At 45.5% G+C, this 16,667-nt stretch overlaps 1 protein-coding gene across 16 annotated transcripts in view; it reads right to left on the reverse strand.

Moving 5' to 3' along the window:
- The window catches only part of ZC3H7B (zinc finger CCCH-type containing 7B), a 53,376-nt gene that overhangs the window by 35,742 nt on the left and 967 nt on the right, over positions 1-16,667 (reverse strand). For 5 of the 16 annotated variants that reach the window (XM_068940998.1, XM_009665268.2, XM_009665265.2 and 2 more), the window contains exons 1-9: positions 13,785-13,986; positions 11,524-11,616; positions 10,604-10,664; positions 8,643-8,676; positions 8,073-8,270; positions 7,057-7,215; positions 3,518-3,598; positions 1,833-1,892; positions 350-392 (exon numbers count right to left, since the gene is read on the reverse strand). In XM_068940998.1, the coding sequence (XP_068797099.1) occupies positions 350-392; positions 1,833-1,892; positions 3,518-3,598; positions 7,057-7,215; positions 8,073-8,270; positions 8,643-8,676; positions 10,604-10,664; positions 11,524-11,616; positions 13,785-13,971 (916 nt within the window). In that variant the 5' untranslated portion in view covers positions 13,972-13,986. Of the gene's footprint in view, positions 1-349; positions 393-1,832; positions 1,893-3,517; positions 3,599-7,056; positions 7,216-8,072; positions 8,271-8,642; positions 8,677-10,603; positions 10,665-11,523; positions 11,617-13,784; positions 13,987-16,667 lie in introns of those variants that run through there. The other 11 variants (XM_068941040.1, XM_068941035.1, XM_068941017.1 and 8 more) reach the window with 3 other exon arrangements.

The following is a 16,667-nucleotide window of genomic DNA, read 5'->3' on the forward strand; positions in this document are numbered from 1 at the left end:
CAACCTTAACTTCACTTCATAGTTCTGGTCGGGAGTTTAAAGCAGAATCTCACTTTGCCAAGACCAGCTTTAGGAGAGCACCACTGGTGGGAGCTGTGTACCTCAGCAGGCCCTTTTAATTCCTAAAGGTGGCCAAAGCTTTTCTGTAGGTGGTACTAACAGGTAAGCATCTGCTTTGCCTCATTTTCCCCTCAGACAGTGTCTCGTAGTGAATTTGGAAGATGCAAGGAAAAAACATCTGAGTTAATAACAAGCCCACACACGTGAAGACGATGAACCTCTCAGACCTGCCAGCCTGGTCAGATACCTTACTGAAGGCACAAAAATCAGAGAGGAGAAATGTTTTTACCTGTTTCAATGTCATCTATCGAACTCAATCCATTGGAAGCGGTCTGCAAAGATGATGTAGGGAAAGGGAGAAAAATTATCACCCAAGTTCATCTTTTAAAAGATATTCACATTTCACAAATGACCCTTTACTACTCCCAAATGTCTCTGGCTCTTTCTCTTCCTTTACTGCCTCTTTCAGTGCAAGAGCTGTAAAATCAACAAACTAAAAGGCCATTAATCCAAACAGCTTATTCACTTTTACCTCCAGCAGCGGCTAAACCCTGTTGCTGCATAGGAATACCAACTCTGTGTGACATCCAAGCATGTGAGGAAATCTGTACATAGAACTGAATTTGTCATGTGTCGAAGAAAATACCATGTCCCAAGTCCCAGGACAAATCAATCAGTCAGCCCCATGCAGTGTGAGATTCGATTAGCCTGATCTTACACAACGTTCCTTTTCTTAGTTCACATATTTTGCAATCTAATAACCACAAACTTTACAGAAAACTCAAAACAGGAAAAGGTTTTCGCCAAAACAACTGCTGACTTGGAGCTCCAGGCAAGGAACAAAATAAGCCCATATTTTACAGAAACATCAACAGAGGAAAGTATGCATGCTTTTGGCTTAAAATTATAAAGGCACTAGAAAAGCATTACATTCAAGCTAATGTATCTACTGCAGTAGTTTTTGCAACCTACAGTTTTTGCAGTATTTTCACTTCTTGTAAAAAGAAATATTTTCAAAGCAAAAATTAGGCACAACTGTAAAAGAAAGATGACTTGTTCTGCTACGAAGATGCAAAGGCAGGTCACTGAACAGCAGCATGTAAACTGATTCTCTACTATCCTACCTTGTACCAAATGCACATTTTTATGATTTTATAGTTTGTTTGTTTGCTTTAAGGAGTAACGTCAAATACCAAATCCCATGTAAAAAAAAAAAAACAAAGTTGCTTTCGTTTTTTTTTTTTTTTTGGCCAGTTGCAAAGCAAGGAAATCAGCTATTTATTATATTTTGGTTTAGTATTTGTGCAGTGACTTGCCCAAGCTGGATCTCCCTGGTGACAGGACAATCCAAAGAATACATAAACTCTATTTACCGTATGTACCTTGCTCTGTTCCGGACAATGAAACTAGACCATGTGATTTCACTTTATATGGTTCTTCAGCAGTTGAGCTTTCTGATTTTTACTTAATGTTGCCCTGACTATGCAAAAACTAGAAAATTGAAACTCATTTAAAATACAAAAGAAAACAAACACTCACAATAACTAAGATAACTAAGCACCTTCAATGATCTAATTACTGACAGCAGAAGTATTTTCACTAGAAGTATTTTCAAAGAGCGGGATTTCCTTGAAAATATTCCTTAGGAGGGAAACATTAATTGACATATTTAAATCTTAAGAGATGGCAATAAACTTGCATGTAAATAAAACCCAGGAGCATTCTAGTAGCACATATCATGAACAGTGAGAATCACAGGATGGGAACTCTACCTGATTTGATAAATTGACTGACGTGCCATTACTGAGTAACGAGAATGTTTCCAATTCCTGCTGCAAGGAAGAGAGAGGTCTTAGAACAGAGTCATCCCCTGAATGCTTGCAAATTAGGTAAAGCTGGGTTATAGCATGGTGTCCTTTCAGGTACCGTCCATAAATATTAGGGAATTGGATTCCTTTTCATTTTAGTGGGAAATAAAAGCCATCCCAAAAGGCATATGACTGTGACACAAGGGTAGAGTTTACAGAATCCTGAAAGGGTTGCGCGTTTTTCTGGCCACCTCAGTGCAAAGCACACACCCACCATTCAACACAATAAAGTGAAAATTCACCTCTGGGAACAGACATTTTTGCCTTTTCATTAAAAAGTTACTGTTGGGGGAGGGCACTAAGGCCCTGGAACAAAAGAAGAGAAACATGACACAGCAAGCTGCTATCAAAGTACCAATCACTACATTTCAAATAATAAAAAGCATTTTGGAATTTTTTATTTTCATAGCACACAGGTGGTTTAAGCCCATCTCAGCTGAGCAACACGACAGCAGCAAAAATGCGACATGGCCAACACAGTGAGCAGCTGTAAAAATATTTCTGAGTAAAATTTCCCTTTTTTGGAGACAGAATAATTTCAGAATGCTGAGAGCTGCTATAATGTTGATGGCTTTTTGGGTAGGCCAATCACCCACATGAGCTTTGTAACGGACAGGCATAAGATGTTACATATGGATAGGCAGCCACAGTTACCTCAAAAGCTCGCTGCAAATTGGATGCGCACAAATCACTTCACCGCATAGTGCTAAGGGGCCCCTCTGGAGGTGGAACGTGCTGGCTGTTGAACAGAGCACTGCATACAGCGTTGAGGGTGCAACCAAGCAGAGCAGAGTTGCAGACACAGGCTGTCAATCACTCAGTGAACTTCAGCCAAGATTGCCAGTGAACATCCCTTATTCCTGAAAATGCATCCTGGGATCTTGCATGACCAAGGCAGTTATATCCGAGAGCGCTAGCTGTGGACCAACGCCCTCTAGCTCCATCCCAGGGTATACATTTAAAAAACAACAGAATACTGCAGCGCTTTCTTGTAGAGCCAGGTTATGCAGCTAGCCATTGCGGTCAATTAATTGGACTCATGACTCACTTTTTGCTGCCTCCTTTCCTGGCGTCTGACCAGATGTGTACCTGTCATGTTACCAAAGAGAGGTCTTCCCACTGTCACAGAGGTTTATGGGACAGCAACCCCATCAGCCTCGCTAATACAAAACCAGATACGCCTCCAATGTGGCAGAGGATCCCTTCTTTCTGATCCCGTAACAGACGGGACTAGGACGCAAAACCTCCTTTGGGATCAGGCCAAATGGCTCTCTCCTCCCAGAAGCACATGCTCCTAATGCATTGGAGGCTTCTCCTCCAGCACCGGCCAGGCTCTGCCTCGCCTAGCTGCGGACACAGGAAACACCCCAGCAGTAGACACAGGGCAGCGCTGGGGTTAGAAATGGGTCAAGACAAAAGTGAGTCAGAAGGTCAGCACAAGGAAGGTACCCAGGGGCCCACTGGCGGGGTCGCAGGCTAGCGTATGTGTGTGCGTAGCTGCAGAGGAACACTTATCGCTTTTGCAAAAGTAGATCTGCAAGAACCAAGGAACAGATACCCTTAACAAGAAAAACAAAAAAAAGCCGTACCTGAGGCCTCTTGTATGCTTTTCGAACTCTCAGTCCCAGCTTCTGGGCAAGCTCCTGTCCCAGCTGTGTGACACTTTCATCCTAGGGACAAAACCATTGGAAGGATGGTTTCAGTTTTGCCTCACGGCACACACAACACAACAATCAGAAGCACATGGTTGCAGCTACCCACACTGGGTTGTGGCCAGAAGCCTCACTTGCAGCCAGCGTCAGACAGACAACTGCCAGAGGCAGCTCCAGGAGAGTCCATGCAGACCTGAGCACTCTTGTCATTCAGCCCTGGAGAGAGACTGAGGTTATACCAGAACCTTTCCCCACACTCTCAGGGCTGCAGAAAACGAGAAGCAATTATCTGTCTTGAAGAAAGGATCCACTCTCTGAATGCAGGGTTCATGTTCCCCCTTGGCAAGACAGGCCTTGGAAGGGCTGTCACAGGCTACCAGCAGTCCTCATGCCAGGGGCTGATTAAGTTTCCACAGAGTCTCTGTATCTGGGAAGAAGGAGCTTAGCAAAGCCTGTGCCTTTCCTCTCTGCTAGCCACAGAGCTAATAATCAGCTAATAATAAATTCTGATAGGCAGACAGTGTTCACCAACCTTTTTTTTGTTTTTATTTTTTTTAAGCCAAAACCAAGTCTTAGTTTCCAACTTACTTGTTACAAGGCATTTTTACTGATTTCAGCCCTGATTAAACAGCCTCAGCTCAACCAAGCATATCCTTCTGCTTTCTCCTCTGCACCCCATTAACCATCCTCCACCTCATTTCCCAGGCCCAGGCCCACTCCTGCACCACCTGGAGCTTTGGAGAAAGTTTTGGGCCACATTCTATTCCCCTGCTCAATCCTCTCCTCTCCAGTCTTACCCGGACTAACAACCTGCCTCAACCCTCTTCAGTTATTTATCACCAGCAGCTCTTTCCTTCTGCTTTCCTCTTGCTCCCTGTTTGCAAAATATTGAGGTATTTCACCAGCTTCTTAAAAGAAAAAAAAAATTGCTCAATCTATTGTGATATCCCTCCTTGATGCCCCAACATCTCCCCCCTCATCTGCAACCTTGAAGCCTGCCCTCTTCTCTGCTTACCAATGCAATTCTGATCTTTCCAACCTCCTCCTCCCTGCAGTTTATCCTTTCACTTTCAACCTCTCACTAGCCTCTAGCTCTTCCACCTCACCCTATCAATGTGTTTTCAATTCAAAGTGCCATCTTTTGACTGTACTTGCTCCCCCTCCACACCGGTCTGGTCACCATCTTCTCTGAACTCTGAGTAGACAAAATCTAAACTAGTTTGTCCATTTCCTCTTCTTTAGCTGTTTTACGCCCCTTCAGAGTATACCTTCATCTGCTGAAATGGCCCCTGTACTCTCCAGAGACCCCTTCTTGGTCAAATCTCATGGTCACCACTCCCTCCTCACTCTCTTGCAACTCTGAGCTCTGACTGACACCACTATCACTCTCCCTTTATTAACATCGTACCCTGATCATGTTCTCAACGCTCTGTTCTCCGCTGGTTCTTCCATTTTTTCAAACGCTCCCTTAGGTGTGTTCTGATGAGATCTGCCCTTTTCCTACTCCCTGTGGAATACGCCCCAGAAAGACCTCTAACACCATCACTTTTCATTGATCTCACACTCATAACTACCAGATTTACCCTATCTAGCACCGCATGCCAGCCTGACTCTGAGATGTCTTCTCTGATGCCCAGTAAAGATCATGACAAGATCAAGAATGCATCTTTCTCCAGACTGTCTCCAATCTATTTCTTGCCATCATCAAGTCAATATTTTTTTTTTTTTTTTCCTCAGCAGGCCTGAGGTTTGGGATGGGAGAGTTATTTACTCTTTGTCATTCGCCAGATCTGTCTTTAAGCTTCCCTTCCTCCCAGCTAAATCCCACCCTCTGGTGCTTATTACCTCCCATTGTAACAAGAGGATGCTCAACAAGGGAATGCAATATGTTCTCCTGCAACATCCTAAACAAATATGCTGCCTCCCTTTGTGCCATACCAAAAACAGCCAACAGAGGAATATCAACCTCACTATCCTGGGAACCTCCGCAAACTAGCAGCGCTAAACACCTACACCCAGGAACAAATTAATTCTGCTAGACAGTGAGTCAACTGAGTGGCAGATCTTTCATCACTGGAAGTTTTAATGCATGCTCTGTACTGACCACAAAGTTCTCAGCTGTTACAGCAGCATAAGCTGGAAGTACCCAGGTGCTCCAGAGGTCTAGCAGCTGGTACAATGGAAACAGGAGTGAGATGATGGATAGCGTCTTGCCTTCGATGCAGAAAAGGCATATGATTTGTGTTAATTGGGTAATAAGGCAACGGTATATGTTAATTTACAAGAATGGACTTTTTAGACTAGGGGGTGCAAATGTCTTGGTAAGTATTTGTGAGGCTGAGCTGTCCTGACAAGAGGAGTTTCATAAAAAGTTTGTAGATCACAACGACTGTAATGATGACATGGGAAATATGTAAACACAACTGAATTGATATCTTAACCATATACTAAAGTGGCTCAATTGCACCATGGGATATATAGCCGCATACAGCTTTACATGAACACATACATTAGACCACTTTGGTTATAAAAGGGTACTTTTTAAAAAATAGATCTTTAGAACTTCCCAAAAATGATCCCTTTAATCTGTTTTGGTCACCTTGTTCTGCCAGACCAAGGAAACTAGGGATACAAAAAGAGTAACTGATTGTTAGCAAGGCTTTGCTTTCAAAGACTGCTTCCGTAATTCCAGTAATAAAGTTAACTTCCTTTGCTGAAGCAGATGCATTTTTCTTATAACAACATTAACGTGATGGATCAGAACCAAATTTAGCAAAGGCAACTAGTGCTTAGTAGGATCTATCCAATCACAGTCTGGTTTCCTGCTCAATATGTAGCCCAAACAGAGGATACTGGCTCAACTGAAGCACTGTTGGGAAAATACCTAGGGCCTGATATATGCCAATAATACCCTCTGAACGTAAAAACGTACACGCATGTGAACATAAAAATAATCGTCATACGTGATATCAAAGACCCCTTCACATGCCCCTCAAGAAGTAATAAACTTTATCAGCTTGTCTTAGCAATTATGAAATAAAGCATCAGATATGTTAACTAAAACAGGACAGGCTACACGCTTTCCTTCCAGGGCTCCAGTTCCCATTTGTCCCATGCTGATAATAACTCTCATTAGACATATAAAAACAGCTAGTTAAAAAAATCCCGTGGCCTTAACTCACATTTTGTCAAAGGCAGGTTTTTGCACTTCACTAATAGGCCGCCAAACCTACTGCCACTAACCAGGGTCTCCAGCTGGCAGTGTCCATACAGGGCAACTTGGACTGAAACAAAATGGGAGTTCAAACACCCTCTCTGAGTCAGTAAGGCAGGATTGCTGGGCACAAGCATGTCTCCAGGTATAGCCAGCTTTCCTCTTCTTCTATCCTCAGGCCTCACACTAAACATTATGTTACAGAGGAGGGAAGCGGTGAAGTGTCACAGAAGTCAAGATGAGCTGTATGTCAAAAACTTACGTGTGGGAGGGACAGCAAACATCGGCTATTACACTCATATGCTTCTTTGTGTCTTCCCAGTTCATTTAAGGAGCGGGCTTTCCGGAAGAGCGCTCGGATGTTCTCCTTGTCTAGACCCAAAGCCTTCTCGCTGTCTTCCAGCGCCTTTTCGTACAAACCCTGCATGGAAGAGAGTGCCTCGAGTCAGTTATGGCACTGCAGAATTTAACTCCTCCTCCTGTCTGAATGCATGTGTTTTACCTCTCAGCAAAACACAAGAACATACAAGGCAGTTGAAAATACATATACTACACCACACACAAACCCACATACAAACACACAGAACCTACAGTTAAAGAACATTTTGCTAAGGCTTGTAAAACTGAAAACACTTCAAAGTTAGAGAATGCCAGGATTAAGGCAGATTGAGCAACTTTACCTTGCCTCCCCCTCTACCCTGGGCATGTTACATTTGACAGTCTTTAATTATGTGACTGCTTGCTAATTTTTTTCATGGTACTCAGCCTCATTATGAACGGGATGGACCTGCTCTGGGGTTGTGCCATAAAAGACAGCTGTTGGATTCTTAAGGAAAACGGAAGCATGCAGCCTTTTAGAGCCTGAATATTTCAGAATCCTTTTCCACGTGTGTCTTGAAAGCTTTATGTTTATGGGGAGGCAGGCAAATTTTAAGAGCAATGCTCAAAGAGTCAGTTCTGGAAGGCACTAGTCCTTTCCAATCTGATCTCTACATTGTATTAATTCCTCCCAAACATGGAACTGAACTGCATTCTCAGTACTTTGGCTTGACCAACAACAGTAGGTCTCCTCTCTCTCATATCCTTCCTCTGATCTTGCAAGACACAGTGTGGGAGTAGGGAGATAAATTTTTCTCTGTGGCATTGTCTCCTCTGCAGCTGGAGACCGGAGTAGACAAAATCAGTTTAATCCTCTCCTGCCACCTCTTCCAATCGCATGGAACAGCAACCCAGATGCCATGCCCCCAGTTCTTGGAGATGACTTGGGAAAGCGCTCACCATGGCGAAATAGCAGGCAGCTCGATTGACATGCAGCTTGCACAGGAGTTCCTTTGGGATGGTCACCTCATCGGAGGCTGCATAATCCGCCACATTCAGCCCTTCTACATACTGTACCAGCGAAAGCTTGAAATCCTTCTCTCGGAACAAATCATTGCCCTCCGCAAACAGGTTTCGTACCAGCTTCTGCAAAAAGGCCTGGGCAATAGGGAGAGTGCAAACAGAGTGAAGCAGATGCCGTAAGACAGAACAGTTCCCCAACTTCCCTTCCCTATGTTTTAGCAGGCTTTCTGCCCTCTAAAATTCTCCTGCCTTCCCATCCCCCTGTATAACATCAATCTCTTGTTAGAGGACAATCATTCAAACAAATCTTCTTTCTTCAGCACTTAACTGCCTTCTCCTCTCCCTGAAAGTTGTTCTTCTCAGAATTCTTAATGTTTTAAATTGTAGAAAAATTATGAGAGACCATTTCATGCTCTCCACCTCTGGTGTGTAAACTAATGGCTGTGCAATGGGACAAAGCTTGTTCACTAAAGGGCACCCAACTTCAGAAAACAAATTTTTGATTACCTCATAATCTTCTTGGCTTAGGGGTAATGTGGACCTAAAAAAAAGGAAGAGGAAATGCTCATGAAACAGGCATCCAGGCAAACACACACTTCCCTCTGATGAAGAGACCATTTTCTGGTCCTGTGTTGATCTAACTGAGAGTTACTGAACATTTGATCACTTGCACAGCAGCAGGGGCAAAGAGGACAATTAGAGAGCACTACGTTCAGTGATGGCCACACTGGTACCAAGAGATGGTCAGGTCCCAAAGGGACTCGAGACAAGTGGAGCCTTACTTATTTACTTAGTCTCAGCTATTTTTTGGGCATACAGGATCCTCTGCTATGTGCCCTCAGATAGTCACCAAAAAAGGTTCTTTGAGAAAGTGCCATGAGAGATTGCCACGGAGAATACATTTTAAGTGCGTCCGGCTCTAAAGAGAGGCACAGGACTGGTCACTCCAAGACTGCCTCAAATCCTCTGTGTGGCCACAGAAAAGACATACAATGATAAACGCATCTCTGTGTTACCTCAGCTACACACCTTTAGGCCTACACCACAAAAACAGTGTCAAGAAAAGGAGAAAACAATGCAAGTTCTAGAGGCCCTTTAATTTGATCTGTTTTGGCCAAAACTGCCAGGCCGGTGACCCACAGAACTGCCGGTTCTCGTGTGGAGAACATCCATCCCATAGGAGCACTGACACTTAGGCAAAAGGCTCCATCCTCTAAATCAGACCACACAGGTCATCCAGGTTTGGCTCACAATTTATTTATTTTTTCCCTTCAAGGAGAAAACATCAGACTCTAGTAGAGAGTCTTTTTCTTAGACCTTTCACAGCGCTACTCACCCTAAAATGCAACATCACATACACGATCTTATTTGTCAGAGAATACACTTTTCTAGATTTCATCAGTACTGCTCCTTAAAATTAACTAGAAGAAATGTCATGGCTTTCTAGGAAGCGCTTAGGTTGCAGGTAAAATTGGGCTACCCCTCTTTCACAAGCTAATCAATGAAACTTAATCTGGTTCAGAGCCCAAGATATACTCCAGAAGCGTGAAAAACATCCTATAATTCTAAATCATTTTCTTTCCAAGGAGCTTATACATTTTTATAAATGTTACCAAAAAAAACCCTCAAAACTACCTCTTTGAAACTGGTGTTATTTTGTCTCAGACTAGGGTGAAAATATCATTGCCACACCACAGGATACAGATACATGACCTATAAGATTTGGCTTTTTTGTCTCTTGTGGATAAACACACTTCAGCCATAAAAACTGCAGGATCCAAATTAGACCTTAAAAAAACTACACATTGATCTGATGACAATCTTGCTGTTTCCCTATATGCCACGGAACTCACACCTGAGTCTGAGGCTTTTGCTAACTCAACCATTGGAGGGAAAAACACTACTGTACTTTATGAGGAGGGACTTGGACTCCTAGCTACCCTTTGAGTACTCACCCCAAGCTCCGGAAAGCCACAAGATATTCACAGAAGAGTGACCTGAGGTAACTACTATCTTGGCAACTGTAAAAGAGCCCAGATCCTCTATTTCTGCTACAGGTACCATACAGGACATCTGGCAAGTCATTTACCTAGTTTTCCCCACCTGTAAAGTAGAAACGCTACCTTCCTTCCTAAGAAAGGTGGGATAACCTTGTTGAGAGTAGAATACTTTGAGATCCTTGGGCTACAGATAAAGCAGAAGGTCCAAGTACCGTTAGCATTATGGTGACTATAAAGATTATCCTGTTACTACAGTAGAGGGCCAAACCCAGGAAAATTAAAATGATACCATTTCAAGTTTAGAGAGCTGGTAGGACAAAAAGCACCTTGAAGAATCACAGTAAAAATCCTCAGGACCAATATGTCTTTCTCACGCAGCAGCTCCAGAGCAGTGAATAGGAAGAACTCAGTTCCTGTAGCCTTTGATTTGAAGATAAGCCACAGAAAACAATGAGGTTATCCACTTACTGAATGAATTGAAGTCCCTTCTCTATTTCTTGTTTTCTCTTCTGTCTCTCCATTATAGTCGCTGCAGAGGAAGAAGAAAAAAAAAACATCACAAAACAAGTCATTACAGGTCTTGCTGGCAATTAAGCAGCACCATATTTTATGTGTGCTTGAATTTACTACTAACAAAATGTTCCAGACCAGATGCCCTCAACACTGAAGTCCTTGATTTATCCACACAGCAGATACAGGATGGCAAGCAGCTCACTACCCAGCATCTGCTTTTTCTCACATGCCACTGCCAGGACACATGGGCAAAGAGAAATTACTTCAGTTTGAGCTCTCTATTTAGACTGCCAGTAAATAAAGCAATGGGAACCAACAGTAATCAGGACTGCTTTCTAGGAAAAAAAAAAAAAGCCCCCAAACCAACATTTCCCCTGCACTGACAATGATTTCAGGAGTTTGTACGGGGACACTCCCATGATAAGCAGTTCTGACTATGTATCTGAGCCAGATTTAAACTGGTTTACAGCACGGCATACAAAACAAGTAACCTATACAGGGTGTCAGGAAGCATGTGACAGAGAGAAACACTAAGGAAGAAGAAGGAATTGCTCGCTGTGGTTCACATAGAAGAACAGAGATGAATCTAAGCCATAGGAATTTCAGGTTAAAGATCAGCAGCCAAACCCTATAGGCAAGGGCAGCTGTCAAGAGTCCAGTTCTCTCTGACCAGGTTCCTTTAGATATTCCACACATACGGAGAGCACAATTCTTAACACAAAAGTTTATTTTGAAGATATTTGATGTTACACTGGATTTTTGATTTAGCAGAGTGATTCAGCAATATACCGAAAATCACAGTTCAAGTGTACACTTATACAGTTCAATCACAATACCAATGTGATTGCCGTTACCGGTCTCTAGAACATGCTCACCATCACGAAGCTGGGCCTCCCCAATCGCCAGGAAGGAATACACGAGTTGAGGCCAGCTCAAGCCCGTTGCTCTCTTCAAAATTCCTTTGTTAGCTGTTGAGGTTTTATACTCTGTTGGGCTGAGCCACATATAGGCTTCCCCCATGCTGGTCTGGCTAGTCTCAGGGAGACATGTCCAATTAACGGCTATGGCTACTTATCTAAAACAAAGGTCACCCTCCGGCCCCCTTTGTGTTGAGATAAAGTCAGTTCTCTGCGCAACAGCAAGGCTTAACAAGCCACATCCTACACTGCTCCTGAACTTCATGGGGCACCTTGCCCTTTGAGCCTTCTCCCACTGCAGGGGTTACTGGTCAGTCACAGCAGCAGAGACCTTTGAACGCTCTCCAGCAAAGGGGACAAGGGCCCATACTGCAGTCTTTTAAATTGGGGTGGGCAGTGCCTGAAGAAGACTCAAAAGAGAGTAATCTTCCCCGATCACAAACACACACAGGCAAACAGGGACAGGGACACAAACAGGCAAAGTAACTTGTCTGGGTTCAGCCAGCTCCAGTCTGGGTCTCTTTAAGTGCAGATAAGCTAGGAATATGATGCACTCATTTTGGAGCAACAGCACCATTCTCAACTAAAATGGGTTTGAATCACACCGTTAGATACATGGGCTTCATCCCCTGCACTTTGGGATCAAGTCTTGGATCAGCTCCCTGTCCTCCCTGCAAGGTACACAGAGCTGCTGTACAAGGCAAGAATAAGGAAGGGGAGAAGGGATGGCACTTTTTGTAGCAAGAAGGACTTGCTGGTTACTGCAAATTTCCCAGCCTTGTCATCAATCAGCTGTGATCGCAAACGATGCTCAGCATTCGAGGAACGGTAACTTGGGGACAAAGACAGCAAGCACAGAAACACAGAGATGAGACGGAGCTGATGACACTGTGCACTCCCAGCCTGGGATCACCTCTGAAGGGATTACGAGAAAAAACAAAAGTCCCTTCTCAACCCGCACTACACAGCTTGGAGAGCACTACTGCCCAGCTCCCTTTTACATTAAGGCCGTCCTTACCACTCTAAGGTATCTTAAGATAGCTAAGGACCTTTAAGGGGTGTGGAGGAGGGTCAATCTTGAACTCTTAGAAAGCCCTTATTTATTGTACTCTGCACTATACACAACGTAGAAAAACTGATTCATGCCCTCTATGACGGAGAGCCAGAAGGAAAAGATGGAGGAAAAAAAAAAGAAAAGGCAGGAGTGAGATAAAGACCAGAAAGAAATCATAGCAGAGGTATGCAAGGATTTGAAAGTGACACTGTGCAGTTTGTAAGTCATCAGACAGTACATTTGAGAGCAATCTGGTCCAAACAGCAGGTGGAAAATTTTAAGCAGCTGCATTTGGAATGGGATGGGCAGGCACAGCAAGAAGGGGAAAGCCAGAACGCCAACAGACAAGGTGAGTGATGATCAAAGTCTCTATGAAGGCTTTCAGCAGAAGTGATGGAGAAGAGCAGGTAGACTTCAGTACAACACCAACAGAAGGCCTGGAATGATTTATAGATAACCTGGATAATGAGCAACCAGGAAGAGGGAAGGAAATCTAACAAGGAGACTGAGTTTAATATGATCACTAAAGCTACGGGCAGAAAGGCTTGGGGAGTAGAAAAAGAGAGAGCCACTTGATTTGCCAGTATTTCTCTTTGCATGAAATTCTGCAAAGCCAGAAGAAGAAAGATGGAACAGACAAGGTGGAGAAAAAGCAGTAGGAACCATCTGCACGCAGACAGTACTGACAGCCGTAAAAGAGGACAGAGCTACCCAGAGCAGTGCAGAAGAGAACTGTGAGGGACATGAGAGATGAGGTGGGGAAAGAGTCAACACAAGAAGTGACAAGAGACAAATTTGGAGGTGGTAGGAACTGAAGAGTCAAGAGGACACTCACAGCACCTCATGAGGGAAAGCACAGGGAAGAAGGAGAACTTTCAAGCTGTCTGGGCCCTGAGGCCACTAAAAAGCCGTAAATGTCCTGACCAGCCTCAGCTGGGACCCCCAGCATTCACTCACTGCCCATGGCTCAGGGGCTCCATTTAAGCTAAATACCAGGCACACAGCCCTTGTCTGAGCTACACTGCAGGTTCACCTGTCTTCAGTCCTGTCTCCTGGATAGACCTTGGATCTACACTGTGGGTAAGTTGTCTCTGGTCCTGTCTCTAGCACCATCTCCTACTGCTAGGCTCCCTGGGTAGACTTTGGATGAGACTCATCATTTCACCTTGTCTGGGACTGTTGATGGATCCTCTTACCAGCACCTTGCTCTGCCCACCCTGTTCAGATACAGCAGGACTGCAACCCAGTTGGATGAGGGCACACTTACTGCGTGTGCTGTTACCACCTATAGCTCCTGGCTCACGCTTCCTTGAGAAGCAGCCCAGCTCTTGCAGCTCCCTGACACAAGCCATACTGGAGAGAACAAAAGGCACAGAAGTGAAGCAGTGGCTCACCAAGATTACAGGTGACTGTGGGGAGAGCAATTCAACACTGGCTGGTCATCACAAAGCCAGCAGCTACACTCCAAAAATGCTGTGGCACACCTTTGCAATTTTCTTTATCCACAAAGAAGGGACATCACTGTGGAAAGCATCCAATAGGCACAACTTCTGCTACTGACCTCAGTTCTCTTCTTAAAATACTACTTCAAGCAGGGAGGCAGAGAAGATCAGTACCTATTTTCATGGCTACCCTGGCCCCACTGATAAAACATCCCACACAGCAGGATGTGGGCACGTGTCACAACAAGAACTGGTTACTGCTGCTTGCCTACAGAGGACAGCATTCAAATGCTATCGACCAAAGGCTGGAGTGAAGCCAAAGGCCTACAGGGAAAGACTCCAAAATTTATCCTTCCTACAGTTATCTAACTCTTCTTGCATCCTGGAGCTCCTCTTCAGCTCATTCTCTCCTCAGCAGCATTGCCAAATTGGCCTACTGAATTCCACTGAATCCAACGTGCCTACGTACAGCCTTACTTCACTTTGGCTGACCAACATACTGCACCTCAGTAAGTCCCATAAGACCCATCTACAGCTCAGTCACACCTTCACGTTTATGTCACGGCTTTATACATAAGACTCATCTTCTCACTACAACACCCTCAAAATGTGTACCATGCTCTGCAACCTTAACTTCCTGTGTCTCTTGGTGGGAACAACCACCTTTTCCATTCTATCTGACTTCACACCACCACACATAACAGGTTGCTCCTCCACCTTCTGCCTTCCTCACTCCTGACTGTTTCGACTGCTCTTATCCCTTTTGCACCTCACGCTTGGGCCACCCCCTAGCAGACTCACGCACTTCTGACTCCCTTTTTCATTCCAGCCTCCTCACGGTGTCTCATTCTACCCTTGGATCAAGCTGCAAACTTATTACACCAGGAACCAAACACACAACTAACAACCAGTACATGCAACACTTCTGTTGTGCGCAGTACCACAACTGATGTGTAATCAAGTTTAAGCAAAAAGCCTGTTTAACTTTTGTTTTCTCAATGTTACAATTATTTTTAGAAATAGTGGAAAACACTTCAGGAAATAATATGCCTTTTCTCCCCAAATCTGTCTGTCCAGACTTGTCTGCTCAAATCACCAGCAGAATTTGAATCCAGAACACTTATATCCCCCCACCGCAAAGCTCTGTCGCTTGAGTGACAAATTACAATTATCCTTCTCTGGTGCAGCATCTAGAGAGGACTTTATTCACAGTTTGTCAATGAGTTACAAACTATTTGCCAGGCAGAAACAAAACACCGCAGATCAGCAAAACTGCTTCCTTGCCTTCGGAAGGAAGCGCAAGCTAGTAAGCAGGCTAACTAAATCACAGACTTGATAGGTTCACTCTAAGAGACAACATAAGACAAACGGAAAGACCTGAATCTACCTATTATTACCTAATCTCCTATTATGGAGCTGGTTGTTATTCTCAGCCCTGCCAGAGTTGAATTTGTGCAAAGTTTTTTTATAACGTATTTGTGGGATGGCAATGAGTTCACACACGACTGATTTCCAGGCTTTGGTTGTAATGTTTCAGTAGGAAACAAGTGCACTGAGATGTAAGTGGCAGGCTGCGGAGCCGAGACAGGGACTCGGCCCCAGGCTCTGCACGCTCTCTTCCAGGCAAAAGGCTCCCACATCCGCTAATCTGCAAATACGGAGTCTTTAATGGGCAGCAACTCGCCCGCCTTGGCAGTGCGGCAGAACAGGTAACCGGATTCACGTCAAGCAGAAGACAAGCCGCGCGGCCCATTACGAGCCCAACGAGTGCGCCCGCTCGCTCTCCACCGTTCCCCACGCATGGGGTCTGAACGCTTCTCGTATCCGACAACTCTGAGGGTCCCAAAGCCAGGCTCCGCCACCACCTCTACCTCATCCTTAGATGTGCCAGGTCCCCTGAGAGCGGCCGCTCTCCCACCCCCGGCACCTCGCTAGCTCCCCGCCGCGCCGCTCCCGACGCCCCTGCCATATGGGCAACGGGGTGGCACCACGTCCAACTGAGACAGGCCAACTCTGCCATGAACACCCTTGCCTCCCGCCAGCCCCCAGCCCCGCAAGCAGAACGTAAAAGCGGCAGTGCCGTGCCCCCTGGCGAGGGCGTGCGAGGCCTCGGGCGAGCCCCCCAGCCCACACCACCACCTCGGCGGAGCTGCCCCTGGGCGCTTCAGGCCGCCCTCCCGCCCCAGCCCGGGGCCGGGTGGGGGGGAAGGTGCTGCTTTCTCTCCCTCAACCGCTTCCTCCTCATTTCCTGTCCACCCAGCCCTGCCTCGCTTTTATAATTAAAGCCCCGGGTCGGTTCGCAGACGCGGGAAGTAGCGCTTCCCTCTTCTTCCCCCCCGCCACCCCGCGCCGTAGGCCGCCGATCCCCGGCCTCGCCTGGCGGCCGCCGCGGGCGCCAGCGCCGCCTCGCCCGGCCGCGGCCGAGAGGGGCCGGCGGCGCCCCCGGGGCCTGCTGCGGGGCAGGAGCAGCGCGGGGGGCTCTCCGGCGGCAAGACACAGCCAGGCTTTCCCCGGAAAAAAAAAAAAAAAAGCAAAATAACCCCCAAAACACTCTCCCTTCTCCTTCCCCCACCACCCCCCACCCCCAGCCGCCGCCAACCTATTTA

The sequence above is a fragment of the Struthio camelus genome, chromosome 1, assembly GCF_040807025.1.
Source record: "Struthio camelus isolate bStrCam1 chromosome 1, bStrCam1.hap1, whole genome shotgun sequence".
Classification (NCBI taxonomy): Eukaryota; Metazoa; Chordata; class Aves; order Struthioniformes; family Struthionidae; genus Struthio; species Struthio camelus.